At 33.7% G+C, this 27,978-nt stretch overlaps 1 protein-coding gene across 1 annotated transcript; it reads left to right on the top strand.

Moving 5' to 3' along the window:
* Positions 1–26,662, top strand: LOC135842608 (uncharacterized). The gene is made up of 9 exons (XM_065360154.1): positions 1–73; positions 175–477; positions 21,867–21,938; positions 23,142–23,265; positions 23,355–23,497; positions 24,868–24,988; positions 25,085–25,216; positions 25,309–25,436; positions 25,522–26,662. Exons 3-9 carry the CDS (start codon positions 21,890–21,892, stop codon positions 25,863–25,865), a joined length of 1,041 nt encoding a protein of 346 aa, XP_065216226.1. The 5' UTR covers positions 1–73; positions 175–477; positions 21,867–21,889; the 3' UTR covers positions 25,866–26,662.
* The last annotated feature ends 1,316 nt before the right edge of the window (positions 26,663–27,978 follow it).

Below are 27,978 nucleotides of genomic sequence, written 5' to 3' on the forward strand. Positions count from 1 at the left end.
TTTATGTTTTAAACTTTGAGTCCACTACTCGCATAATGTGTTTGGAAGACTGAAATAATATTCCATCAAGCAGGTAATGAAAATTTTCCTACATAGTACCAATCTGTGATATGAAAAGTCGCAAGTACTGATCCTACTGATTCAATAATACCTATACGATGATTTTCTTTACAGAACGATTGAAATGAAAACGCCGAATTGCCGAATGCACGAAGAATGACGACGGTATGGTATTACCCATCGCTGGCGTTTGAATTTTCCTCCAGTGATTCGAATGGTCACATTTCCAAATGGCATGCGTATTCACGCAGAATACTTCTGTTCGTAAGGTTGCGTTAACCGTTGGCGTTCGCTGCATTGCAATATTCTAGCGACTGTGAAGTGAATATAAACGAAATTAAATACGCGAATGGTGCTTTTTTACGAATTTTTTTCCATTAACGAAGTGCGGTATAACACGAAAATTATGATATTTTGGTGAGTGAAATGTTTCGTTAGTAATAATAATAACTACTTTAGGTAAATATTGCTTTATATTAAATTACGTCTATTTAAAATTTAAATTAGATATTGATGAGTAGGAGTAGGTACGTGTAATTTTTGAATTTGTGAATTTTCAATTCACAATCATATTAAGGTCGAAAATTTTTTTTTTTTGAACTCAAACTCAGATAAAAAAGTGATAAAGTGGTTGCCTACTAGGTACGTGGATTTATTTTTTGGTGATTGAATGAAATTGTTCGAAGATTTTACTTGCTTAAGAAAATATGATTAAACAATTGGCAAGTTCAACAGTACCTAATAATTAATAAACCGAATTTTATATCTAAATCTAATTAGATATAAAGACAGTCTCTTTGGTGTAGTTTTTCTTTTTCCTTTTTTTTCACTTTTCTATCAATCTGCATAAAGAATAATAGATTGAAAAAATATAAATTTTTATGATGACAAAAAATTTCGAAAAAAAATATCTTCAAATTTTTTTTTGAAATCATCTCGATGCCTATTTTTGACACATTTTTACATTATACCATCTGATGAAAATTCTCATCTTCGCCAACCAGACTTGTAGCCAGGAATTCGCAAATTGAAATTTCTTTGACTGTTTTGTTCGATCTTCTTTCTTCTCAATTTTTGAGTCTTGCGCTTCCCCCCCCCCCCCCCCCGGCACTAATCTGTCTGTCTTGTTCTTTTCTGGACAAAATTAGTAAATGATGAAATGATCCAACTGAAAAACCGAATATTATTCCACTTTTTAATTCAACAACTTAATTTTGAAAAGTTTATCAATTTTTTGTGATTTTAGGACAGATTTCTCAAAGTATTTCGTACTTCTCGGCTTAAATTTTGACTTTTTCAACGAGCAGACTCTTTGTTTTCTAATCAAATAAATGTTTCAATGAACAAGTAGACTGGTGAGGAATGGTTTCGTGAGATTACTATACAGGGTGTCCAGGTGGTGGTGGTGGTGGTACAAACTTCAGATTTGGATACTTATAACCGAGTACGACTTGAAAAAAAGATGTTAGATGGACAAGAGTTGCATATCTTTAAAATTCAAGGGGCAACCGAACTTTGAAAAAAATTGAGAAAAATGTATTTTTGACCTTGGGAATGGGCAGTACTTTGGAAATGAACAAATTTTGTCATTATGGATTTTCGCCTAAACATTGAATTTTGAATGTGCCGGAAATACTTTGAAAGAAAAAATTCAAAAAAAAAAGTATTTTTGAATTTGAGATTGAATAGTACTTTGGAAAATAAATAAATTTTGTCATTATGAATTTTTCCTAACTTTGAAATTGAAGGGGCTAGAAATATTTTTCTCTTCAATTTTATTTCTCTGATTTCTACTCAAGTTTTTACTTGAAAAGTTCGTTTTTTTGCTTATAAGATTAGGTATTGTGAAAGTCTTGTTTCTTTTCCAACAATTGCCTAAAAGTCTCTCTTTTCTGCTGAAAATTTCTAAAAATTACAAAAAAGTATTGCTTTTCATTTTTGTGAAAAATTCATAGATCGTTCAAAAACATGCTGAAGGTTCAAGACCGGTTCGAAACCATCATCAATCGATTCGCTAAGTCGAAAAAAAGCACGATGGCACGAATCGAATTCCAGCTTCTTATGTTAATTTGATTAATATTGATTTTTTTTCATGAATTAGGATGGGGCACCTTTGAAATTTTAAAAAATTCACCAAAAATCGAAAAATGAATCTCAGCTGCTGAACTGTGTTCTGCCGAAATTGTTATAATCTCGCATCTTCCAAAAATGAAGAGAAGTTTAGTCTTTTGGCAAAATAGCCAAAATACACAATTCCAGTCTTCTTTTTCATTGGCTTTTTCGCCACAAACAAAATGTCAGAAAATTATTTCTTTTTTGCAGAAAATAATCAAAATTTCGCACTGTTTTCCAAAAGTTGCAAAGTCTTGTTTTTTTGCTAGAAATTTCCCAAAAAGCTATTAATTTGCACTTTGCTAAAATTGTTCAAACCTGATTTTTTTCAAAAATTTGAAAATCTTGTTTTTTTACTAAAAAATTACGAAAACAGTTTTACTTTTTTGGCAAAAACTGCGAAAATGTAGGTATCACCTTCTTTTTTTTAGCCAAAATTATCAATAATTCAGTCTCAATAGAGTTTATATTTTGTAGATGTAAATTGGAATGTTTTGCTTCGTTTTTGTTTTTTAATTTCTTCTACATTTGAATGTTTTTCTCGTGTTATGTAATATTTTTAGTTACTTAAATCTCTCTCTTTTTTCCTTTTTTTTTTTTTTTTTTTTTTTGAAAAAAAAATTAAGTATCCTTGACTTCTGCACTAACAAAAATTTCAAGTGCTGAAATTCATTTTTCGGTTTTTTGGCGAATTTTAAAATTTAAAAATTTGGCTCATTCCTCACAATAAAAATCAAAATTTGGTATAGAAAGCTGAAATTCGGTTTCGACTTCGCGAATTGATTGATAATTTTTAGGACAATCTATGAATTTTTCATTTTTTTTTTTTTTTTTTTTTTTTTTTATTTTGAAAAATAGCTGGAGAAAATTTTGGATTAGAACCAACACAAAAATATGCTGAAAATATTTGCTTAAATCGATCGAAAGGGTCACAAAGATGCTAAATCCTTCTCACATTATTTACAAAAATATTCAAATACTGGAGAATCCAAAATCCGCTGGATGCTCCAGAACGGTTCGAATCCAACACCCATCGACTCGAGAGGTCGGATACAAAATAGGCTACAAATTAAATTCCCATTTTCCGCCTTTCACGTCAATTTGATAAAATTTTGATTTTTTTCATGATAAATGGACCAGGTTTGAATTTTGAATAATTCGTCAAAAATCGAAAAGCGAATTTCAGTCTTTGAAGTTTTCTCAATTCTGGTGTATTTTGGAGTCCTCTTTCTATTCCCCTCTGTCCTGTTCAACGTTTATTGTACTGATTGGGATTTCTCCCTTATGAGAGGGGGGGGGGGAGATGGAAGAGGACAAATTTCTGTACCTCTAGATACATTACACGATTTCTTTCTATACTTACCGCTTTCCCAAGGATGCAATGCACTAGATTGAATAAAGATGTTCAGGTTAATGACTTCGGATTCACAGTTTTTGGCAGTTTCCATTTTCTCATCTCCTTCAATTTCCCTTTGATTCATTTCTGTACTTAAAAATGATGTTTACCTATATTTATTTATTTGACCTGGAGCCAAACACCAGCTATTACTAGCAGACCTCGAATCGTTTTCCAGTATCAAATTGCCAGTGATGGCATTCGATATGCTGACAAAAGTAGGAAGGCTATAGATTTGTGTATGGTAGTAGTAGGTCCAGGTCCTCTAATTCTAGGCACCTAATAACCAGTACTATGTTCAGAGATAATGTTCATTACAGGTACATGTACTCTGTGTACTCACAAAGATGAGAGCCAGAGATGTACCTACGTGTGCATCTGGCCTCGTTCATGGTGATTTGCAAACGTATATAGGTACCTCTACCTACATTCCTATCATAGATGGGTAGCCCTGCGGCCTCTATTTTAATTTTAATTCCATCTCGTTAACATGCGCAAAAAGTATCCGTACGAGACTTATTTGATAATGTCGTTTCACTGAAAAATTCCCTGATTGGGGAATGTTTGTTTATTGAAAAGAGGAAATGGTAGACACACGGAACTGTAGAAATCGGAAATCCGCCAGTCACGGTTGCTCAATTATGCATCAAAAACCACGTACATATAAGCTTATACCTGTACCATCCATCGTATATATGGTATTTTATTTTTCATGCCATCATTACGCACCTATACCTATATAGCTCTGTCTATACCAAGTACATTTACATACGTATGTATTACCGGCACCGGCGCTTATTTCAATCCATATCAGTCGCATCTAAAAGGTAAAAGACCAACAACTTTTTAATAGGCGGCAAAATAAAACTTACACGTTACATTCGCATTAACTCGTCGTTATATTTTCCCCCTCATCGAATAAAAATCCTATATGGACTATGCCTATAATATACTCGTACCTACGTTGAAAATCAAGTGTGTGACGTGTGTTTGTTTTTTCATTCGCACTTCGTCACTTTTTTAACGCGATATGATTTGGTTTTACTTGCATACATTATGTACATATGTATGAGGGGGAATTTCCAGCGTGTGGGTTGCTGAAAAGTGCCATTTTGTCTGTCATGGGCTTCTGTGTGTTTATGTAGATGCACCTGTAGGGTCAATATTATCCCCTGGCACCTCACACATCGTGCATTGTGTGCTTCGATAAAAGTCAAACTGATCAGAATTTAAAAAAAAAAATAGAGGAGAGTTTTTACTTGTGTTTTCCTCCCCTTTCCCCATCCCCATCCCCATCCCCATTCACTGTGTAATTATCCTTGACAGCTTCGACTATCATTTCGCAATCTTCATCCATAATCAAAGCACAAGTCATTGACTCCTGTTTTGGGAACCGACAATCACATAAAGGTAATAATTATTCACACATGGTACAGGTCTTGGTCTACGTACAGCTAACGATCGAATTACTCTCTCATCTATCCCTCGTTCCCTCGCTCCAATGCTCCATCGAGGATTTTTCCAATTAATCTACAGATTAATCAATGACGTTAATGAGTAAACCTATCTAAATACTAATTATAGGTGTCCACACTCGAAGCGTTATACCTATCGCCGAAAGAATCACGTCATTCATGCACCACTTATTGCGTTTGCATTATTTATTAGTGTGACATTTTGTAGCTTACCTGCAGTACCTGTACCTATTGCTTGACTTATATACCACCTACCTACCTACCTACCTATTCCTATTGGAATTTTGAACCGTTTCGATCGCATTGCCAATATCTGCAGGTATCTGTCTCTCCTGCAGTGTAAGCTTATATCTAACTGAATGAATTGCATTAATAAATGTTTGGAAAATTATCATCGATTCGTTCGATATGGCATTTATCCGAAGTTCCGGTGAAAGCATGGAAAGGCTCTCGGGCTGTTTTACCGAGTTTCAAATATAGATATTTAATACTCTGGCTGTACAGTGTTTGGAGATTGGTTCATCATATAACTTGAGCGTGGTGAAGTCAATCTGGGGATTAACGATCCTCAAATCCGCGATCATGCAAACCTTGAATGAGAAGAGAGATTTGGTATGAGGCTGCAGGGTTCATTCTGAAATTGACCTTGTTACACATTCGGGTGCCTGATCGAATGAATAAAATTTCACAAGCCAGGGTAATATAGTGAAAAAGTAGATTTGAATTTTAATTGGTTTCCAGTCCTTTTTTGCTGTTTTGGGAAAATCAGAAAAGTTTTGGAAAATTTTGATATTTTTACTCGTCATAAAAAATCTTGCTTGAAATGAAAATAATCGATCATCAAAAGTTTTAAAAAGTTTATTAAAGTCATGCAATAATTTCGACCAACCTTCAGTGCTTTGAAACGAATAAAATTGACGTTGAAATGGTTCAAAAATTTGATAAAATTCCAAAATTTAATCAAAAATTGGTAGAATATTATTAAGAAAAGTTTTATAAAATATTGAAAAAAAATGCTTGAAATTGTAAACAAATTATTAAAATTTGAATCATAATTATCGGTGAAAATTATAAGAATGCCACAATAATTATGTAATCAAACAACAGTTGAAAGTTAAATGATGAAATTTCATCAGAATTGATTCCCGCGGATGTTCTGACAGTGACGAATATGTTTTCCCAAATGAAAAAACCTTAATTTGCCATTATTCCGAATGATCAATTTCCTAAATCCACTTTCCCTGAATTCCATGTTGTAAATGCACAGAATTTTCGAATTTACGGGTCCATTTTCATCAAAATTTATTGTAAAAAGGTCCCCTTTTTGCGAAAGTTTTGCGGAAAAAACTTTTTTTTGTTGAAAAATTTTCCAAAAATTTCGCTTTTTTGTTATTCCGTCTTTTTTGTTGTCAAAATTGCAAAAAAATAAGGTTTTTTTAAAAATCAAAATTATCAAAAAATCTTGATTAAAAATTTAAAAGCATTTCCAGTTTTTCAACTTTCTGGTAGATTAAAGAGCATTTTCGTATTGTCTCATCGCAGATCTAATTTAATTTCCAAGTGATTCAGTCGGTCTCGAATGCTTATCGCTTCGCGAACGATATATCCTCGATTCTTCTCATCAATGGATTTGAAAAATTTAAAATTTGTCACGTTCGTGGTTCTTATTCTCTGGATTTGGTTAAGTAGTGATTCTCTGAGCAAATCGTTCGCGAACGAATTGAGACCAATATTTGATGATAGCAATAGAATTAAAACTACCGAATTGTCAACATGTTAAATTCATACCCTGGTGACTTTTTGGTGAAAGAAGTGGCCTTATTTGAGCGATTTTGTAAACCATAGTGACTTCTGGTGAATTTTGGTGAATGATTCACCAGAAGTCACCAGAATTCACCAGAACGTTGAAAACTCATATTTCATAACCTGGTGACTTTTTGCTGAAAGAAGTGGCCTTATTTGAGTGATTTTGTAAACCATAGTGACTTCTGGTGAATTTTGGTGAATGATTCACCAGAAGTCACCAGAATTCACCAGAACGTTGAATAGTCATATTTCATACCCTGGTGACTTTTTGGTGAAAGAAGTGGTCTTATTTGAGCGATTTTGTAAACCAGGTGAATTCTGGTGAATTTTGGTGAATTTTGGTGAATCAGTCACCAAGATTCACCAGAATTCACCAGAACGTTGAAAAGTCATATTTCATACCCTGGTGACTTTTTGGTGAAAGAAGTGGTCTTATTTGAGCGATTTGGTAAACCTAGTGACTTCTTGTGAATTTTGGTGAATGATTCACCAGAATTCACCAGAACGTTGAAAAGTCATATTTCATTCCCTGGTGACTTTTTGGTGAAAGAAGTGGGGTCTTATTTGAGCGATTTTGTAAACCAGGTGACTTCTGGTGAATCTTGGTGACTGTTTCACCAAAGTCACCAGAATTCACCAGAACGTTGAAAAGTAATACATATTTCAAACCCTGGTGACTTTTTGGTGACAGATGTGGTCTTATTTGAGCGATTTTGTAAACCTGGTGGCTTCTGGTGACTTCTGGTCTGGTGAATCAGTCACCACGATTCACCAGAATTCACCAGAACGTTGAATAGTCATATTTCATACCCTGGTGATTTTTTGGTGAAAGAAGTGGTCTTATTTGAGCGATTTTGTAAACCAGGTGACTTCTGGTGAATCTTGGTGACTGATTCACCAAAGTCACCAGATTTCACCAGAACGTTGAAAAGTAATATTTCAAACCCTGGTGACTTTTTGGTGACAGATGTGGTCTTATTTGAGCGATTTTGTAAACCTGGTGGCTTCTGGTGACTTCTGGTCTAGTGAATCAGTCACCACGGTTCACCAGAATTCACCAGAACGTTGAATAGTCATATTTCATACCCTGGTGACTTTTTGGTGAAAGAAGTGGTCTTATTTGAGCGATTTTGTAAACCAGGTGACTTCTGGTGAATCTTGGTGACTGATTCACCAAAGTCACCAGAATTCACCAGAACGTTGAAAAGTAATATTTCAAACCCTGGTGACTTTTTGGTGACAGATGTGGTCTTATTTGAGCGATTTTGTAAACCTGGTGGCTTCTGGTGACTTCTGGTCTAGTGAAACAGTCACCACGATTCACCAGAATTCACCAGAACGTTGAATAGTCATATTTCATACCCTGGTGATTTTTTGGTGAAAGAAGTGGTCTTTTTAGTTGAGCGATTTTGTAAACCTAGTGACTTCTTTTGAATTTTGGGCGAATGATTCACCAAAGTCACCAGAATTCACCAGAACGTTGAAAAGTAATATTTCAAACCCTGGTGACTTTTTGGTGACAGATGTGGTCTTATTTGAGCGATTTTGTAAACCTGGTGGCTTCTGGTGACTTCTGGTCTGGTGAATCAGTCACCACGATTCACCAGAATTCACCAGAACGTTGAATAGTCATATTTCAAACCCTGGTGACTTTTTGGTGACAGAAGAGGTCTTATTTGAGCGATTTTGTAAACCTAGTGACTTCTGGTGAATTTTGGTGACTGATTCATCAGAAGTCACCAGAATTCACCAGAACGTTGAAAAATCAAATTGCATACCCTGGTGACTTTTTGGTGAAAGAAGTGGCCTTATTTGAGCGATTTTGTGAACCTGGTGACATCTGGTGAATCTTGGTGACTGATTCACCAGAAGTCACAAGAAGTCACCAGAAGTCACCAAAACGTTGAAAAGTCATATTTCATCATACCGGATTTGAATTTTCGGCGATTCATTCGTTCGCAACGGATTTTTCTTCTCTAATCGAATCGTTCGCGAACGAATCATGTTCAGTTCTAATCAATGGATTTGAAAAAGTCAAATTTTGCTACATTATTTTTCACTGGAGTTGGTTCAGTAGTGATTCAGTCGTTCTCGAATGATTTTTTGGATTCTGAGCAAATTTGTTCGTGAACGAATTGAGTCTAGTTTTTGGTGATAGAATTGAAGGGCTAATTGTGAAAGTCGCCTTAGTCAGGAGTGATTTTTATACAAATCAATGAAAACGTTGTTGTCCTATTTCAACGGTAATGTAAAAACTTTATGGTCAAGTATTTAAAAAACATCTTCAACTATTCCAGAATACATTACATTACAATACTCATTATTTTCCCTTTAAAATTGATGAAATATGAAAAAAAAATGTTTAAAGTTGTGTGTACAAAAAAATGACTAAGGCGACTTTCACAATTAGCCCTTCAATTAAAATGGCCGAATTTTCAATTTTTAATTCATAACTAAGGTGCACTGGGGGAAGTTGGAATTCGGGGTAAGTTAGAAAACTTGCTCTAGCGCCTAGAGGTTTATATCTGGCGAAGTGCCACTAAAGGTGCCTTGAGGGTACTACCCCTACTTCATCACGGCATAAAAATTTTCGCGATTCAGTTTCATTTTAGATGTATTTGGTTCAATTGTATTTTGTTGTTGTTTTGAACTTATTTTGAATTTGGTCTAAAATACAGACTTTCTATTTCCTAGTTTTTCGCATATAGCGGACAAACCGTGCGTCCTAGTGAAAATCTGATGAGAGTGATCTCAAAGAGAATTAAATTCTCTACAATTTTGTTTCTATGCAATTTTTCTAGGACGCTCGGTTTGTGATCTACGCCTCTGCAAAGTTTAGCCTGTTCTGACTTCCCCCAATTGGGGTAAGTCAGGACAGTTTATATTTTATTTCACTGAGCGAAAGCTACTGTGTCAATCGCGCTCAAATTTTTACCATAGGTTAAGAACCCTTATGGGAACCTACATAATAAATTTGATCCATATTGGTTCATTAGAAGGGGAGTAACAGCTGGTCAAAGTTGAAATTGCGAAAAATCATTCTGACTTGCCCCGGTGCACCTTACTAATTTGAATTTTCATTGATTCATTCGTTCACAACGATTTTTCTTCTCTGAATAAATCGTTCGCGATCAATTTTTCACCTTTGATTGAATCGTTCGCGAATGCATCATCTTCAATAGATACTAATCAATCGATTTGAAAAAGTAAAATTTTTCTGCTTTATTTTTCACCGGAGTTTGTTTAGTGGTGATTCAGTCGTTCTCGAATGATATGTTGAATTCTGAGCAAATCGTTCGCGAACGAATCATCTTCAATACTGATCTAACTATGGATTTGAAAAACTCGAAAAAGTGAAATTTTGCTACATTATTTTTCACCGGAATTGGTTTAGTGATGATTCAGTCGTTCTCGAATGATTTTTTGGATTCTGAGCAAATCGTTCGCGAGCGAATTGAGTCTAGTTTTTGATGATAGAGTATGTTGAAGCTGTCAAATAAGTTTCGTTGTGTCATTTTAGGTATCTATTACGTAATTTGAGTCTTCAGTAATTCACTCGTTCGCGAACGATTCGCTCGTGGAAGAGAAATTGTTCGTGAACGAGCCATTTACAATTTTCATTGATAGATTGAATAACGTTTCGTGTTTGTTTTTTTGAATTTGTAATAACATCTGATTCGATTCACAAGTGATTCAATCGTTCTCGAATGATTCATCAATTTTGAGCAGATCGTTCGCGAACGAATTAGGCTCAGATTGAACAGTTTGAAATTGAAACTGTCGAAGTTTTATATTACGTCATTCATTCATATCTGCGTGATTCTAATATGACTTTTCAGTGATTCATTCGTTCGTGAACGATTTTTCTCTCAGGTGCAAATCGTTCGCGAACGAATCATTCGCAAGTTTCGTTGATATTTTCAATTTTGAATTTTGATAAATTGAATAATGCTCAGTTTTTTTGTCCTGTAGGTATTATATGGTTTAATATTCCAAGTGATTCAGTCGTTCTCAATCTCAAATGATTCCTCGTTTCTGAACAAGAGCAACTCGAGTTCGCAAAGCGAGTCATCTTCAATATTCTTATTGAATATTGATGGTTTTGAAAAAGTCAGATTTAGCTACGTCCATTTTCACTGTACTTGATTTAAGAGTAAATTAGCGATGTTTCTCGAATAATCTATCGATTCCGAGCTAATCATTCGTGAACGAATTGAGTCCAGTTTTTATTGAAACTGTCAAATTTCAATAATTTCATCATACCATTGTCCATTTTATGTGAATAATGATGTTTGCGTTTTCAAAAGATCAATTCGTTCGCGAACGATTTGTTCAGAAGTGAAAAATCGTTCGCGAACGAATCATTTAAAACTTTTATTGGTACTACGTATTATTAAATTGAAGAATGTTTCGGTTTGTGTTGACGTATCTGATTCTGATTAGTTTTCGAACTGATTCAATTGTTATCGAATGATTCATTGTTCTTGAATGAATGATTCGCAAACAAATGAGCTCGAATTAATTTTGAATAATTTATTCGTGGTCATTGTTTTGCATCTAAACGGATCGTTCGCGAACGAATAATCTTCAAATAAATTTGAAAAAGTCAAGGATTCACAATTCGTCAAGAAAACAGGGGAAAACTCATGAAAAGCTGTTTTTGAAATTAAAGCACAGAATATTGAAGAAAGTTTCTATTATTGGTCAGAAAATTACGCAAATTCAACAGGAAATTCCTCCAATGATTCCACAATATATGAACAAACTAAAAAAAATCAATAAAATAGGTACCTATAAAAATGATTGAAAATTCGCAAAAAAAAAATTGAGAAAAATGTGTAAAACTAATGCAAAAGTTTCGAAAAATTTGTGGAAAATTAGCTACTTATAAATACACAAAATGCGTCTAAAAATAAACTGTCTGAAAATTTTGACCAAAAAAATCAATTCATGGATGAGTTGAGTGTTTTCTTTGAAACGAGAAATCTTGTTACCTTACTGAATTCAATCACTTTCAAACGCAATTTTCGAAATGTATTCGAGGAATTTTCAGTTCAATGTCACGGCACGACCCGAATTTAGCAGATCTTCGAGTACGATTACATTATTTCGGAGTAACTACTGCAAATGGGTCACCTTCATCTCCCCCTCATTGAAAATTTTCCATCGAAGCTAAAAATACTCGAATCAACAACTCACCCTGATACCTATTTGTGGCAAATTCTTCGATAAATCATCATTAGATTACGCAACCAGTAAAGCACACGCAGCTTATGCCTATAGACCTAGCCTTATATACTTCCAGCTCCACTTATGGACGGAGAAATTCTGATGCCCAAGACTTATATACCTACCCTCCTAAGCTGATGCGATATGAGTGGAAATCAGGCCAAAGTGTAATTTGGGTCAGCACGTAATTTTAAATCGTAAGGATATCTAGACGACTACACTTATATAAGTATAGGTATACCGCGATATAGAGAAAACTTCGCGTGCGATTCGACTTTTAACTTTTTCATTCATTTAACGAGTGTATACTGTATAAGGTACAATACCTCCCTGCTTTTGCTTCTTTATTATACAAAGCGTCGAGCGACGCGACGATAACGCTTTATCTTGGTCAGAATCTTGCTTTCGAAGCTTACATTCGCTTAAAAATTGTACAAGTAACGAACCACCTATTTTGTTAAATATTTAGCCTGTCACTTTGATTGTGGAAAATTCAAACGCGGGCCAGATAGGTTCTTTGATTTATTTGTACGAGTATATTTACCCAGCTATGTTGCATTTGGGGCTCGTGTCTTATACATTTAATCGCCATTGCCTCGCTAGCGAAGAAAATATTTTTAGTCATGCGACTCGCATTAAGCACGATGTTGACTGAAGCGAAAGCGATAACGGTTCAGATAGATAGTTCAACTACACTACAGTCATTGCAGATACTATACAAGGTGTCCGGGAAGTGGTAGTACAAATTTCAGATTTGGATATTTAAAAAAAAAAATGTAAGATAAACAAAAGTTGCCTATCTTGAAAATTGAAGGGACAAAATACACGCCATCATACAAGTAGATATATTTCACGTATCAAGAACAATAATACCCGTTGAGCCTGAGGTGAAAACAAAATCAGTTTTTTTAACGTACTCAAGCTTGCAAAAAATCGTCAGTTCGTCTTCAACAGCGTATTGCTTCACATGACTGAACAACGCAAAAATGGGCAAAACACATTTTGTAATCCCTTCATTGTAATCAAGTCTGATGTCATGGTTTCTGACATACTCGTACGTACTACCATCAGGCGCAGGCGTCTTGACAGAAAATTCAACATTTCCACGTATAGGACCGTACTTTCTAATATCGTCAACGGAATCAGCAACCAAGTCGAGAAAAACACTTTTGGGCAGCAGACTGAAATTAAAAATGAAATTTTTTCGAATATCAAATAATCTGAACCATCGAATAATAGGTAGTTTTATCGTGAAAAAAAAATATCTATCATAGAATTCTGATCAAATTCAGTGGAAATCCTCATTTTGAGAAAATTTTGTAGCTACGGAGATGAAGAATTTGTCCAGTGAAAATATTTAGTTGATAGATAAAAAATCATTTACCCTTGAGGTTCGCGGACATGGTGTTCTAAATGCCACTTGAAACCATCTCCAACAGCTATAAACGTAGGTGATTTCAGTTCCTGGTTTTCCGCGATAACCGAATATTGGTCAATGATCCATCTGAAACTGATCTTTTTCGGCGTCAGGTTCTCGAGTACGTTGCGGTTTATGGGCATTTTTTCGCTCTTTGCCACTGGGGTAACAGAACTCATACCTCACAAGTAGAATTTAGCCTGCTGGAAAGTTTGATAAATTGTGAAATAATTCGAGATTATTTGAAGATTGATTCGTAATAAGCTGAATTATAGAGAAATATAGCCATTCTAAAATCGTCCTTTGTTGGTAATAGTACACTTACCTTAAATCAATAAATCTTCGACAAAGTGGATACTGTCGGTTAGATATTAACACTATTCTGCGTTGATAAATATCGAAAGTGAAATTACTGTACCTATTATAAATGAATTAAAATCATAACGAACACTATTCACGATTAACTTCTTCAAAAATGCTTTAGATTTGAAATAAGAATTAGAGGTAATACGGTATATAAAATGGACACGATCACCATATGGTCGATATGAAAAACATCCGCCAACCTTTCATCTGTTAATCAGCAAATTCTGTCAATACGTACTACCTATAATAAAAAATAGCTCATAGTCTAGATAAGAAAACGCAATATTTGCAGATTTCGTTCTTTTGTTTTATTTATTCATTTTTCCCCCCAAAAATTCCAAATACGTAAATCTCACTAAATAATACTTGATTCATAATTCACATATAGTCCAGTGGCAAAATGTATATTTTAAGCAATAAGCGGCAAATCATGATAACGCTATGAAATTTGGTATGATGAACAAGGACACCAAAAGGAAATTTTTGAGCCCGGGAGCCCATCGCCAAGTCCCATAGGAAGGGAAGGAGGGTGATTTGGGGGGGTGGGTTCAACCCCCATTTTTCAAAATGGGGCTATCGGCGCGATATTGGTATCAATTCCATATGACTGAACCCTGCTGAGTTCGAAAATACCATTACTTTCAAAATCTGAGGAAGAGGCATGCCTCAAATTTGAGATTTTCTGAGTAAAGTTTTTGCATTTTTCTCAGAAATACCCCAAAATTACAGTTTTTTAACCCTAGACGACACGCTGACCTTCCATCGGCATTTTTATGGTCATTTTCGGATTCTACAGGTCAATTACAATGCGAATCGACCATCAATACTTTCGCATACCTCTACCGCGAGTGCACAGAGGGGTCAAAAGGGGTTAAAAATTGACAGTTTTTCGGCATTTTCTTACAAAAATCACGGTTTTTGAACTGTGCACCGGATATAATTGGCGGAAGAAGGTTCTAATGGTGATTTTCGAATTCTACAGATCAAATACTATCGAATAAGGCTCAGAGCCACTTTTTACACCCCTCCAGGGAGGGAAGAGAGGGGGTCAAATTTGACTCTCATCTTGCTTAATATGTTGAATTAATTTTAGAAATGTCATTAATATAAGTATACATTTGAAGAGTGATATTCCAAAACTCGCTTTGTCCATTTTCACAACTTTTCAGGAAAGAGGAAAAACAGTTTTCCTTTAAACGGGTAAATTGGCTTTTTAGGCGAGTTTAGCACTTTATTTGGGTGGATTTATGATGTAGGAGTGTAGGTATACACTTCATCCACTAAATACTGCTGAAAAAATTTCAATAAAAATGGACAAAGCGCGTTTTGGAACATTTTTTTTTTTTTTAATTTTTAGTGAATTGGCTATTTAGGTGAGTTTAACACCTCATTTTGGTAGGTTGATGATGTAGGAATGTGAGTTAATACTTCATCTACCAGGTACTGCTGAAAACCCAACTTTGATAAAAATGGACAAAGCGAGTTTTGGAATATCACTCTTCATTTACTTACCATCGTGATAATAATATTTGTATCGATGTTTTTCGTACCGCCGAACCCAAATTTTCAATTATTTTTTTGATTCCAGCCACGGGGGGGGGCACCATATGAGGGGTGGGTCCATTTTTCACGAAAAATCGACATGTATATCAAAATGTAGGTTTTTGAGGGCGCTGATTTCAAAAATGCTATCGATTTTTCATTTTGGTGCAACCCAAGGGGATGATACTGCGTTCAAGGGGTGGGGATGAAATTTTTCACAAAAAATCGACTTGTATATCAAAATGTAAGTTTTGGAGGACGCTGATTTTAAAAATGCTATCGATTTTTCATTTGGGTCCAAGCCAAGGGGATGATACTGCGTTCAAGGGGTGGGGGATGAAATTTTTCACAAAAAATCGACTTGTATATCAAAATGTAGGTTTTCGAGAGCGAACATATTAAGTAATTGGGATGGCATTATGTCGTAAGTCGATTTAAAAAAATTGAAAGTTTGTGAAAAATGCGATTTTTTGATTTGAAGCATAAAAAAAAGTCTCGACTGGTGAAGTTGACCTATTTGACCTCTATTTCTACGTATTCCGTGAAAAAATTGATAAAAATCACACTCATAGCAAGAAATTAAAATTCGTTTATTTTTTCAATTCACTCAGAATTTTATTTTTTTGGGATGAGTTTATTTCATGGAGTGAAGGGGGGTTTTCAACTTTTTCAACGAATACGTAAAAATAGTGGTCAAATGGGTCAACTTCACCAGTCAAAACTTTTATTCACTATTCAAATCAAAAAATCGCGTTACGACAAAGTGCAATCTTAATTTTTTAACTATCGGGACGCGGTTATCGATTAATCCACTACTGAAATGGATGATATTGTTCACTGAAAACTTTGACACCCCTAAGTAGCCTTTAAAAAAAGGCCAGAGAGTTGCGATTTGCGCCATTGGTCATCCCTTCGAAAGGTCTTTCCACTCGAAAAATTTCAAAAAAATTGACGTGGAATGGCCCTTTTGTAAATTAAAAAGTAATGTCTTTGGCAAATTAAATCTTTTTTTCAATACTTTCCATCTTCGCTATTTTTGAAAATTAAATTTTGGAAGTCACCCTGTTTAGTCGTTTTTTCTTTTATTTTTTGTAAAACTGTTGAAAATAAATTTTATATTTCTTTGTAAGGTGCCGACTATCATAAAACAATGTAAGACAGGGTAGATCTTTATGGTAAGTTTTTGAAGGTGCTTGTTCAGAATCTTCCTTGGCTCGAAACCAAATAAAAAATCAATAGCATTTTTGAAATCAGCGCCCTCAAAAACCTACATTTTGATATACATGTCGATTTTTCGTGAAAAATGGACCCACCCCTCATATGGTGCCCCCCCGTGGCTGGAATCAAAAAAATAATTGAAAATTTGGGTTCGGCGGTACGAAAAACATCGATACAAATATTATTATCACGATGGTAAGTAAATGTATACTTATATTAATGACATTTCTAAAATTAATTCAACATATTAAGCAAGATGAGAGTCAAATTTGACCCCCTCTCTTCCCTCCCTGGAGGGGTGTAAAAAGTGGCTCTGAGCCTTATTCGATAGTATTTGATCTGTAGAATTCAAAAATCACCATTAGAACCTTCTTCCGCCAATTATATCCGGTGCACAGTTCAAAAACCGTGATTTTTGTAAGAAAATGCCGAAAAACTGTCAATTTTTAACCCCTTTTGACCCCTCTGTGCACTCGCGGTAGAGGTATGCGAAAGTATTGATGGTCGATTCGCATTGTAATTGACCTGTAGAATCCGAAAATGACCATAAAAATGCCGATGGAAGGTCAGCGTGTCGTCTAGGGTTAAAAAACTGTAATTTTGGGGTCTTTCTGAGAAAAATGCAAAAACTTTACTCAGAAAATCTCAAATTTGAGGCATGCCTCTTCCTCAGATTTTGAAAGTAATGGTATTTTCGAACTCAGCAGGGTTCAGTCATATGGAATTGATACCAATATCGCGCCGATAGCCCCATTTTGAAAAATGGGGGTTGAACCCACCCCCCCAAATCACCCTCCTTCCCTTCCTATGGGACTTGGCGATGGGCTCCCGGGCTCAAAAATTTCCTTTTGGTGTCCTTGTTCATCATACCAAATTTCATAGCTTTATCATGATTTGCCGCTTACTTACAGTTTGCCACTGGACTATTAGTTTTATCGAGACAGTTTTGTCAGTTTTTTGATGTAGCCCTTTTAATGATTGCATAAGTACAACGTTTTTGATTAGCCTAAGTATCGTCAAAACAAATAATTGAAAGAGAACACCAAATCAAATTTCAGAAAAGCCTCAAATTTGACAAAAAAAACAACATCAAATTAAATTTGATTATTTTCAAAAACTTTAGCGTGTCAAGAACGTACCTACCTACGTATCAAAATGAGCTAAAAATTATCAAAAAAAAAACAAAACATTAAATGTCACTAAGAATCACTAGAAAGACTCAAGAAAACAACGTTAAAAATTAAAATCACTGAAAATTACCAAAAACTGCTAAAATTTCAATAAAAGCTGTCCGAAATTTATGAAAACTTGTTGAAACCCGTTTAATATTAAATATCTGAAAACACTAAAAAAAAAATCAATTAAAATTATTTACAGAAAATTTCCAAAAAATGAAAACGAAAATTCAGTGATAGTCGGGGAGCCCACTTAAGGATAAATTGCACCCCCCCCGGTCAATCCTCCGGGTAGCCCTTGTACTAAAAAAAAGTGGCCCTACTTACAAAATGGCGGCCATTTTGATTGACAGGTCAGCCGAAGTCTCAGATTTTGCGTTCCAACATAGGACTTCAACAAAATTTTTCAAACTGTACGAAGGTAGATCGAAAGATCAAGCAAAAATTTATCACCTGTCAAAATTTCAAGTGCTAAAGTGCGTTTTTCGATTTTTGGTGAATTTTTGAAAATCAAATTTAGGCCAAAAATGAGGAAAAAAATCAAAATTTTACCAAATTGACCAAGAAAGCTGAAATTAGGGATACACCCTATTTCCGACATGCCAAATCGATTGGAAACTGTTTCAAATCGTTTTGAGCAGTTCTGGAGCTTCCAGCAGATTTTTGAAACTCGAAATTCCCACAAAATTTTACCAAAATGGAGTTGGAAAGCTGAAATTTATTCTGCAAACTAATTTCAATACGCTACGAAATCAACTGCAGGGGGAGTTCAAGTCGTTTTGGAGCCTCCGGCGACTTTTTCAAAATTCCTGGAGCCTCCAGTAGATTTTTGAAACTATAAATTTTCACAAAATTTTATCAAATGGAGATGGAAAACGAACATTTACTCTACCCCCCAATTTTAACACTCTCTGAAGACGACTTCAGGTGGGTTCAAATCATTTTGGAGCCTCCAGCGACTTTTTAAAAATTACTGGAGCCTCCAGTAGATTTTTGAAATTTGAAATTCCCGCAACATTTTACCAAATGGAGTTGGCAAGCTGAAATTTACTTCGCAAACTAATTTCAATACGATATGAAGTCGACTACATGGTGGTTTCAAATGGTTTTTAAATGGTTTTGAAGCTTCCAGCTACTTTTTGAAAATTTCAATTTTCCGAAAAACAGCATACGACCTCTCAAAAAGTGGCTGGAGGCTCCAAAACGACTTGAAATCCACCAGCAGACGACTTCGTAGCTTATTAAAATTAATTTGCAGAATGAATTTTGACTTTCCATCTCCGTTTGATGAAATTTTTAGGAAATTTATAGTTTCAAAAATCTACTGGAGGCTCCAGGAATTTTGAAAAAGTCGCCGGAGGCTGCAAAACGACTTGAACTCCCCCTGCAGTTGACTTCGTAGCGTATTGAAATTAGTTTGCAGAATAAATTTCAGCTTTCCAACTCCATTTTGGTAAAATTTTATGGGAATTTCGAGTTTCAAAAATCTGCTAGAAGCTCCAGAACTGCTCAAAACGGTTTGAAACAGTTTCCAATCGATTTGGCATGTCGAAAATAGGGTGTATCCCTAATTTCAGCTTTCTTGGTCAATTTGGTAAAATTTTGATTTTTTCCCTCATTTTTGGCCTAAATTTGATTTTCAAAAATTCATCAAAAATCGAAAAACGCACTTTAGCACTTGAAATTTTGACAGGTGATAAATTTTTGCTTGATCTTTCGATCTACCTTTGTACAGTTTGAAAAATTTTGTGCAAGTCCTATGTTGGAACGCAAAATCTGAGACTTCGGCTAACCTGTCAATCAAAATGGCCGCCATTTTGTAAGTAGGGCCACTTTGTTTTTGAGTACAAGGGCTAGAAATGTTCCTTAGGGCTCCCCCTTTAAGAAAAAAGTTGTCCCGGAGGATCGACGGGTGGGGGGGTGCAATTTATCCTCAAGTGGGCTCCCCTGACTACAAAGTATTTACCCTAAAATGCATACAAAAATGTCGAAAACTTTCCAAAGTGCTGTAAAAATACCCCAAAAAATAATCACTGAAAATTGCAAAAAAAAAAAATAGAAAATTTTAGTAACATTTTTTTAAAATGCACGAAAAAAAGGTTGAAACTGCGCTGAAACGATGCTAAAAAACACCAAATCAAACATTGAAATCGCTGAATATTTACAAAAGCAGTTGATATTTCAATGAGAGGTTGCTCAAAAGTCTAAAACATACGAAAAAGTGTTGAAAACTCATCAGAATGGTGTAAAAAGACTCAAAAATTACTGAAAATTACCAAAAAGTGATGAAATGTTATCAAGCTGTTTGTATTAGTTAGGATTATCAATATGATTCGTTCTTTGTTACCTAAATTCCCAAAAAGTCGTCGTTTTTTGCCAAACGTTGTAGAAAAAATCTTCTTTTTAGTCGAATTTGCAGAGTCTATATAAAAATAATCAAGAAAGATTAGGCCTACTTATTTGCCAAACCAATTCCAAAAAGTCCTACTTTTTTGTAAATACTCAAATACTGTAAAAAGGACCAATTTTTGTTAAAATTGCTAAAATAGTTTTTTTTTTTTTTAATTTTAAAACAGTCTTGTGTTTGCCAAAATTTCCAAAAAATCTCGCTTTTTGACGTAAAAACATTTGCTCGTATTTATACGTCAAAATTGCAAAAAATGCCTGTTTTTTCACCAGAATTTTCAGCAAGTTGGGTTTTTAAACAAATTACAGAAAAACTTGTTTTTGGTTGAAATTTTTTGGTCCAAATTGTAAAAAAATGGGTGTAAAGACTCCCTTTTCTGGGAAATTTTCAAATCATAGATGTTTTTCTGGTCTCTCCTTTAACTGAAAGTTTTGAATTTCGAATAAAAAGAAAAATCTGACAAAATGTCAAAAAATCATTTTTGATAGTTTGTTGTAAGATTAGCCTATTCACTGTTTTTTTTTTCAAGTTCTTAAAAATCAGACTTGATACCTAAACTAAAAATCTATTTTAAAAGTTGGTCATTTTTTCAAAGTTTTTAAAAGTTTAACGTAATAAATGTCAAGAATTTATGGGCACTTTTTTCAAGTTTTTTTTTGTTTTTTTTTTTTAATTTGTTGTTTTATGGCTGACTAAATATTTTAAGATTGGCTGACTCTAAATTCCAAGTCGACTTGTTGTTGAGGATTAGTAATGTTCCACTTTTCAAAAGTCTGACATCATGTCAGGAAATCAATGAAGTTTTTTCTTAAATTTTCAAAAAATGCGATCGATTTTCTTCCAAGTTTTCAAAAATCTAACATAATTTCACAAGTAAAATCAGTATAAGTTACTGTAAAAATAGGACCCATTTTTTTGTCAAAGTTGAAAATAGCAACCAAAAGAATTTTTTTCGTCAAAATTGCCGAAAATTCATATTTTTTGACAACAATTTTAACAACCTTTTGCATTTCTGTTGCAAAAAATCTGTTTGCTTTGTCAAAATTGTAAAATGAAATCAGTTTTTTATAAAAATTAACCAAAAAATCCTGTATTTTTCTTCAAAAAATTGTGATGAAGCCTTTTTTTTTTTATGAAACTGTAAAAAGTATTACTTAATATTTTGTTTTTCCCCTCAAAATTACAAAAAAATGTTTCTTTTAAAATTTTTAAAAAAATCTATCTTTTCTTTAAAATTGTGAAGTATCTTCCTCTTTTTGTTTATTCTACAAAATAATGTAAACAGTTCCACTTTTGTCAAGAATATTCAAAAAACCTATCTTTTCATTAAAATAGATGAAAAATCATTTTTTTGCCATTACCATTCCATTCCATTATTCCAAACTTGAGAAGTGACTTTTTGAACTTTTTTTTCTCCAAGTTTATACTAAACACTCTTCTTGATCGGTTTGACCACCGTTCCTCAGAAGTCAGATCTCACTTCTTCAAAATTACTGTCTAGTACTCGTACTATAGATTACTATATTCTTGTTAAAAATTGACTATTTTTAATAGAAAAATTAGTTGTGGGTAGATATTGATAGGTAGAGTTACTGTAATATGAATATTAAATATTGTTTATCGTACTTTATATTACATGTCTTTTTATTTTGTTTGTTTGCAGCTATACATGAAGGAAAAGATAGAATGCTTCAAAAATTAGTTTTATTGCTGTACTTCGTTTTGTCAATAGCAAGTAAGTTGTGCAAGGGAAAATTTCTACCTTTATACATAATAAAAGCATGCAAAAAATCCTGATGAAAAGTTCACCTAGCTCCCTTCTTTCTCCTTAATTTGCTTTATTCAACAGTATTAAAAAATTAAAAAAAAAAAAAAAAAAAAAACTGGAAAAAGATTTTCTACATTTTCTTGAAGGAGTTTTAAAAAAATAAAATAATCACATCATCACGTATCACATTGATTAATTCCTATCATCCGTCACTCTCTTTCGACCCAAAGATAATCATCTTTTCATTCAATCATCAATGCACGAGGCTTTGACCTTCATCGCTTACTTTATGTTAGACTGTAGGGTTATTGAACTCAAAGCAAAAAACCCCAAAATGCATTGCATCATGTTCAGTACTGCCTAATCCACCTACACCTACCCTTAAACAAATGACCATTGTTTCCGGGTGGCATAATAAAAAGTTTGAACTTGAGTATTTACACTTAGGTATGTACTATGCTTGAAAATTCCACCGGTACCTTCGTATAGTTTGAGCCTTGAAGAGTTGACCAATTGCAGGATAGGTCATTGTTTTAAGACGTAATATTAAGTACCTACTACGTGCATAATATAATAATACTTAATATGAAATATAGTACATATTCGTATATTCGTGAATTATTAATTGTAGTAAAACAAGTTCACGTGCGGATATGATTAATGATAGGTAGTTAGAGTGCAGTGCACCCTTTATTTCTTATTTTGTTGCCTCCCCTTCTAGCAACGCGAGACCTGACAGCTAAGTCAAGTGTATTTTGAAAAGTACTTACATATTCAACCCTTGGTGTGAGTACCGGCTACCGGTGGCTTTAAAACTATCGATCGTCGTTTTTTTTTCTAAGAATATGTTGGTGTAGTTAAGTATAGTCAGCCAGGTATAGGCTTCAACGTGTATATTAAAGATTACATATTTAGATATCTTCTGTATTTGCATACCAAGGTTAAAATTCTTTTCTAAAAAAAAAAAAAAAAAAATGAACGGTACAGGTAGCTGGTAGATGAGTATTATTTTGCAAATTCGTGCAAGACTCCTTTAGTAACCATGCATGCAATAAAAATATGCAATCGAATCAAATGAAAATGAACCTAGTCAATTTACTTATTACTTACGATTTCATCACCTGTTGACGCATGACTTAACAACCTATCTAAAATGTATTTTTTTTTCAGGTGTGTGTCTCGGTCAATGTGGAAAAGAAGACTATAAAAGATGCGTCATGTTAGCTGATCCTTTGCTCAGGGAAGCAGAACTCATTTACCCAGATAATTTAAAAGATATCGAACACGTTTGCAGGTAAAATACTCCTTCTTTATCACTCTTCATCTTTATATTTCAACTTACTCAGTCCATCATTGGAGAAACTGAAATTTTTTTCATTTTAGAAAATGGCAAGAGTTCGTAGATTGCGTAAAGCGATACACAGATCTATGTTTTACTGAGAATAAACGCAAAGAATTCAACAAAGCTGTGGAAAGTCCAGTAGATTTGGTACATCAAATGTGTACCTCTGCTGATTACCAACAAGGTTTGTGCAACTGTTTCTTCCTTTTCATCTACGAATTAAAAAAATATATCCAAATAATTATTAGCTTATTCGTAATATGTATCGATTTTGTCGAAGGACTAAAAAAGCCTTAACCAAATTAGACGATTTCTTTTGAAAAATTCCAACTTTTTATTTGATATAAAATTAAAGCGAAAACCCTTAGCAACTTGCTCTAATATATACCTACTGGTTGATCATCATTTATTCATATCGTTCAAAGTAGGTAAAGGTTGTCTACACCATTTGCTTTAAATATTCATAAATACTTATCACCGATTTCAGCTTGAAATTAAAAACTTTTCCCATTATTTCTCGGTCAAATTGAAAATCAATATGGTAAATGAATACTTAAAAATACTTTTTTCAACTATTACGATGAACAATTGTCAATTAAGTATACGTTCCTTTGCGGCGATGGGTAACTGCCCACTTGTGTTGGAAAAAATTCGTTTCAAGGACTTTTACGTAGAAATATCCGTTCATTTTATAGACTTGTACGGTAAACATGCTTAATAACTTGATTGAAAGTAAACGAATTCGATTGAAAAAAATGGCATGAGACATGGAAGACCTTTAGGTTTGGTTTACCTTCTGAAATTCTAAATCTTTATTACGTTCATCGAAGTGAAGTTTGACCCATATAAGTACTCGTAGTAGAAATTTTTATCCACGAGTATAATGATATTATCAACATTGTGTGCTATAAACGAATTTATCATTTATTTATATTATTCAAATCGAATGAATCGTGTCGTTTATTCGAATAAACGGATGGTCATCAGCTATCTATTGAAAGCAATATTTTTGTCAAATTATAGTTTACCGTTGTATTCGCGATCATTCGCAATTAATTTAGAAATGATTTCTGTTTATAAATTGTAGAGTGTCGTTTTTAATTCATCGTCAACGTCAGTTTTTCGATGGAATGAGGACGTATGATGAGATTGAATGGACTGTTTAAATATTTAATGCGTTAAATTGACAGTACAGTGCCTCTTCTGGATCAGTTACATCGTTAAAATATTATTATGCAATTGATAGCTTTCGTGTTCTTTTCGTTGGACTCTTTAAAACATCGTTAAGAACCTCAATTACTAATTGTTATCAACATTTAATCAATATCAAAAAATTAAAAATAATGTTTCTAAAATTATATGTAGGTATAATTAGAAAACAAAAATATTACTCCTGCAATCTATCAGATTAGGCAAATATGACTACGTAAGATTTGTTATCGTTGCATATCTCGAGTGCCTTTTTTTCGTTCGTAATAATATTACGACGAGGTTTTAATGTTAATAGTACGATATTGGTTTTGTTTTTAATTATATTTTTCTAATCTGTTGCAGAATACTTGAAACATGCACCGTGTATGAGAATGATATTAATCGATGATTCTCACTGCGGTCGCCATTACAGATATCTCGTTAGCCAAGTATCAGGAGAACCGGCAACTCCAGCACTTTGTTGGTAAATTCTTTTCTATCTATAACTTTTTTCAAATTCCTTTATTCGTTCCAACGGTGTTCAGAAAGTAATACTTTCTTTCCTTTCATATGCGCCTAGTTCGCATTTTAGATTTCGAGAATGTTTACTCGATCAAACTAAACGAACTTGTGATAGAGATGCATTTCCTTTCGCGAAACAAATCCTAGACAAAGCTATGGGATTCTTGAAAGATCAGTGCTCATCTTACAAGTAACTATATTCTCAAAATATCACTTCAATGTTTGCTTTAGAGAGGTGAATTGTTCATTCGTTTCATGCTCTTTCGTTCAAACTTGTTTCAGACCTGATCATATAGATTGTCCTGGTGCAGATTTCTATTCTGGTAGTAGTAATCGTATCACATCCCGAACAGAACCTACAGTTCGAGTATCTCAAGAAAATAGTCCTTTATGGTCGGCAGAAGAAAGACGTTAGTATAATAATCGTCTCATTAAAACATCTCATTTCTTTTTAGTATTGCCTACGTATGATCATTTAATGTCGTCCTATAATAGGTACAACAATGAAGAAATACAACTGGCTAACTCAAACTTGGACAGCTACGAGTCCAGAAAGTCAATCAGCTGAGAATGTAGAAAGGACTCGAACCGGTTACAGCAGAGGTATGAGCTGGGATCCATCTACCGATCCTGTATCGTGGAAAGTTTCCGGCTCTTTGCAGACAGAATCTTCTTGGCCTTTATCATCTACTCAAAAAATTACCACCGTTAATAACATGCTGGTCGATGAACCTAATCAACAAGGGTTATCGAATGAGAATACGGCCACTTCTGTATCGAAAATTGATAAATTTTTGTATATATTTGTAACGATGATTTTGGTCTTGGCTAATACTTGAGAATATCTTCGGAATGGTGGATTATAGAAAGGTACCTACTTGTAATAATTTATATGATTCTGCCGATAAATTTAAGTATTATTTATTATAAATGTACAAATTTAACACGAACGATGTTACCACGTTTTATAAGGTAGAGATGCCTACTTACTTTGTAGGTATTTTATTTTTAAATGAAAATCATAAAAATGACGCTTAAGAATTGCATACAAGCGCGGATCTGTTCAAAATTTGCGTTCTGTTTTCTTCTTTCACTCATCCTTTGACGAAATCTTCCAATTCTCGGAATATGGAGAAAAACCTACCAATCAAAAAAACAGCTTCTGTTTTTTCATTTAATGTTTTCACTTTATCATAAATTAATTTCAGAAAAATGCTGCATTCGTATACATTTTTTAAATATTTTATTGTATTAAAACTCATCGTTAAAAAAAACTAATTTCGAATCCGCGTCTGTATAAAATCGACATCGTAATATTTATCTATTTTATTCGTACTAAATAGATGAAAGAGTAATTTATTTGTATGTTTGTTTGTTTATTTATCTTCTATTTATGTATTTTTATTCATTCATTTTAATTTGTGATTTCTACTCATTACCTTTTCCATTTATTAATTTATTATTGAAGTTGATTTCTTTTTCTTTTATAATGATTGTATATCCTTGGAGTACGCAATAGGTATCTTATGGCTTATCTTAGCTTACCATTAGGTCTATAGGAAAACCTATTATACCTCGTATTTGTATTAAAGCTATACCGTGTTGATCATTCAAATAAATTTAATTTACGAGTCCATCTATGTAGTTGTTGAATTTGAGACGCGTTTCGGTGTATTGAAATAGAAAAATAATTCTTACTTCGAACATTATTTTTATTCTTCTTCAAATTTTTCAAATATTATAACGTTGTTTGAAAAATGAACTTATCACATCAAAAGTGAAACAGCTAGAGTTTAATTTTTTGAATCATGAATCACTTATATCGAAGCTTTCACTATCGTTTCGCCCAGTCTAATTAGTTTACTTTTTCAAAATTGACAAAGAATCAAAATCAATAAATCAAATGATATATTTCGAGTTCGACGAAACATTCGGAAATTGAAATTCGAATATGTTAGATTGAATTCGTTGAACTCGAGCTTTCACCATCTTCTACTATAGATTATTTTAACGTATCTGTTTTGAAATAAATATGAACGCCGAAAGGTAGGAAAGCAATGAAAACATTTTCTTCTTCCAATAATAAGACTATATTATTTTCTCTAAAAGAATTGGAAAATCAAAATTTGTGACATACTTATCTAACTTCTTCTCATCTTCTGCTCTTCTTTAAAGCAGTTATCACCATTGTTTCAAAAAACGAATTCAGATTTCGAAATGTGAAACATTTGCATTGCGCAGATTTTCGACTCTTCGTTTTGATCGTTAACTAGGTAATATATTCTCGTGCATCCGAAACTCCCTCATTATCACTTCTTTTTGAAAAATCAAACTATACCTAATTACTTATCTGTAATTGTTCTGCACAGGTGTGAACGATTTTATTTATCTATAAAGATGGTTTTCCGATTCAATTCAAGATGACGATAATTGATGATTGCATCTTTAGATACGTAATTATTACTGATAGAATTTGGAAAATAGGTACCTGTGGGAATATCATGGGTATCTTTTCGTGATATTCAAGATTTCCATCTTGATACGTACTCGATGATGTGAATTTCAATTTGTTCATATTGAATATTAAAACGTTGGATTACAAACGATAGCAATTTAACGCTTACTCATTCATTCTATAGGTTCATTTTAAGTTTATTCTACGGAATCTGCACTTCTGCAGTACGTACTGATAACAGAAATACAAGAATTTTACTCCTCAAACCGCCTTCAAAAGATATTATTTTAATGATATAAAAGCATGAACATACATTTCGCACTCCCACGAATAATTCTAAATTTATTTATTACGATCAATTTTCCATTCCTAAATGAAAAACGAAGAAAAACAAAAGTTTCCGTAACGCTTTGAATTTTTGTTTATGTTATCAAACCCTCCGCGCCGTGCGCACCCGCGGCTCAACGCAGTACGCGTTTTGTATTACTCCGCCATTT

Source organism: Planococcus citri, chromosome 4 (genome assembly GCF_950023065.1).
Source record: "Planococcus citri chromosome 4, ihPlaCitr1.1, whole genome shotgun sequence".
Lineage (NCBI taxonomy): Eukaryota > Metazoa > Arthropoda > Insecta > Hemiptera > Pseudococcidae > Planococcus > Planococcus citri.

What these genes read in the sequence shown, in the direction of transcription:
- LOC135842608 (XM_065360154.1), top strand. Translation starts at nt 21,890, where the DNA reads ATGCTTCAAAAATTAGTTTTATTGCTGTACTTCGTTTTGTCAATAGCA. An exon ending in CTTCGTTTTGTCAATAGCAA is followed by an intron (nt 21,939 to 23,141) that starts GTAAGTTGTGCA and finishes TTTTTTTTTCAG; the next exon opens with GTGTGTGTCTCGGTCAATGT. An exon ending in ATGGTCGGCAGAAGAAAGAC is followed by an intron (nt 25,437 to 25,521) that starts GTTAGTATAATA and finishes GTCCTATAATAG; the next exon opens with GTACAACAATGAAGAAATAC.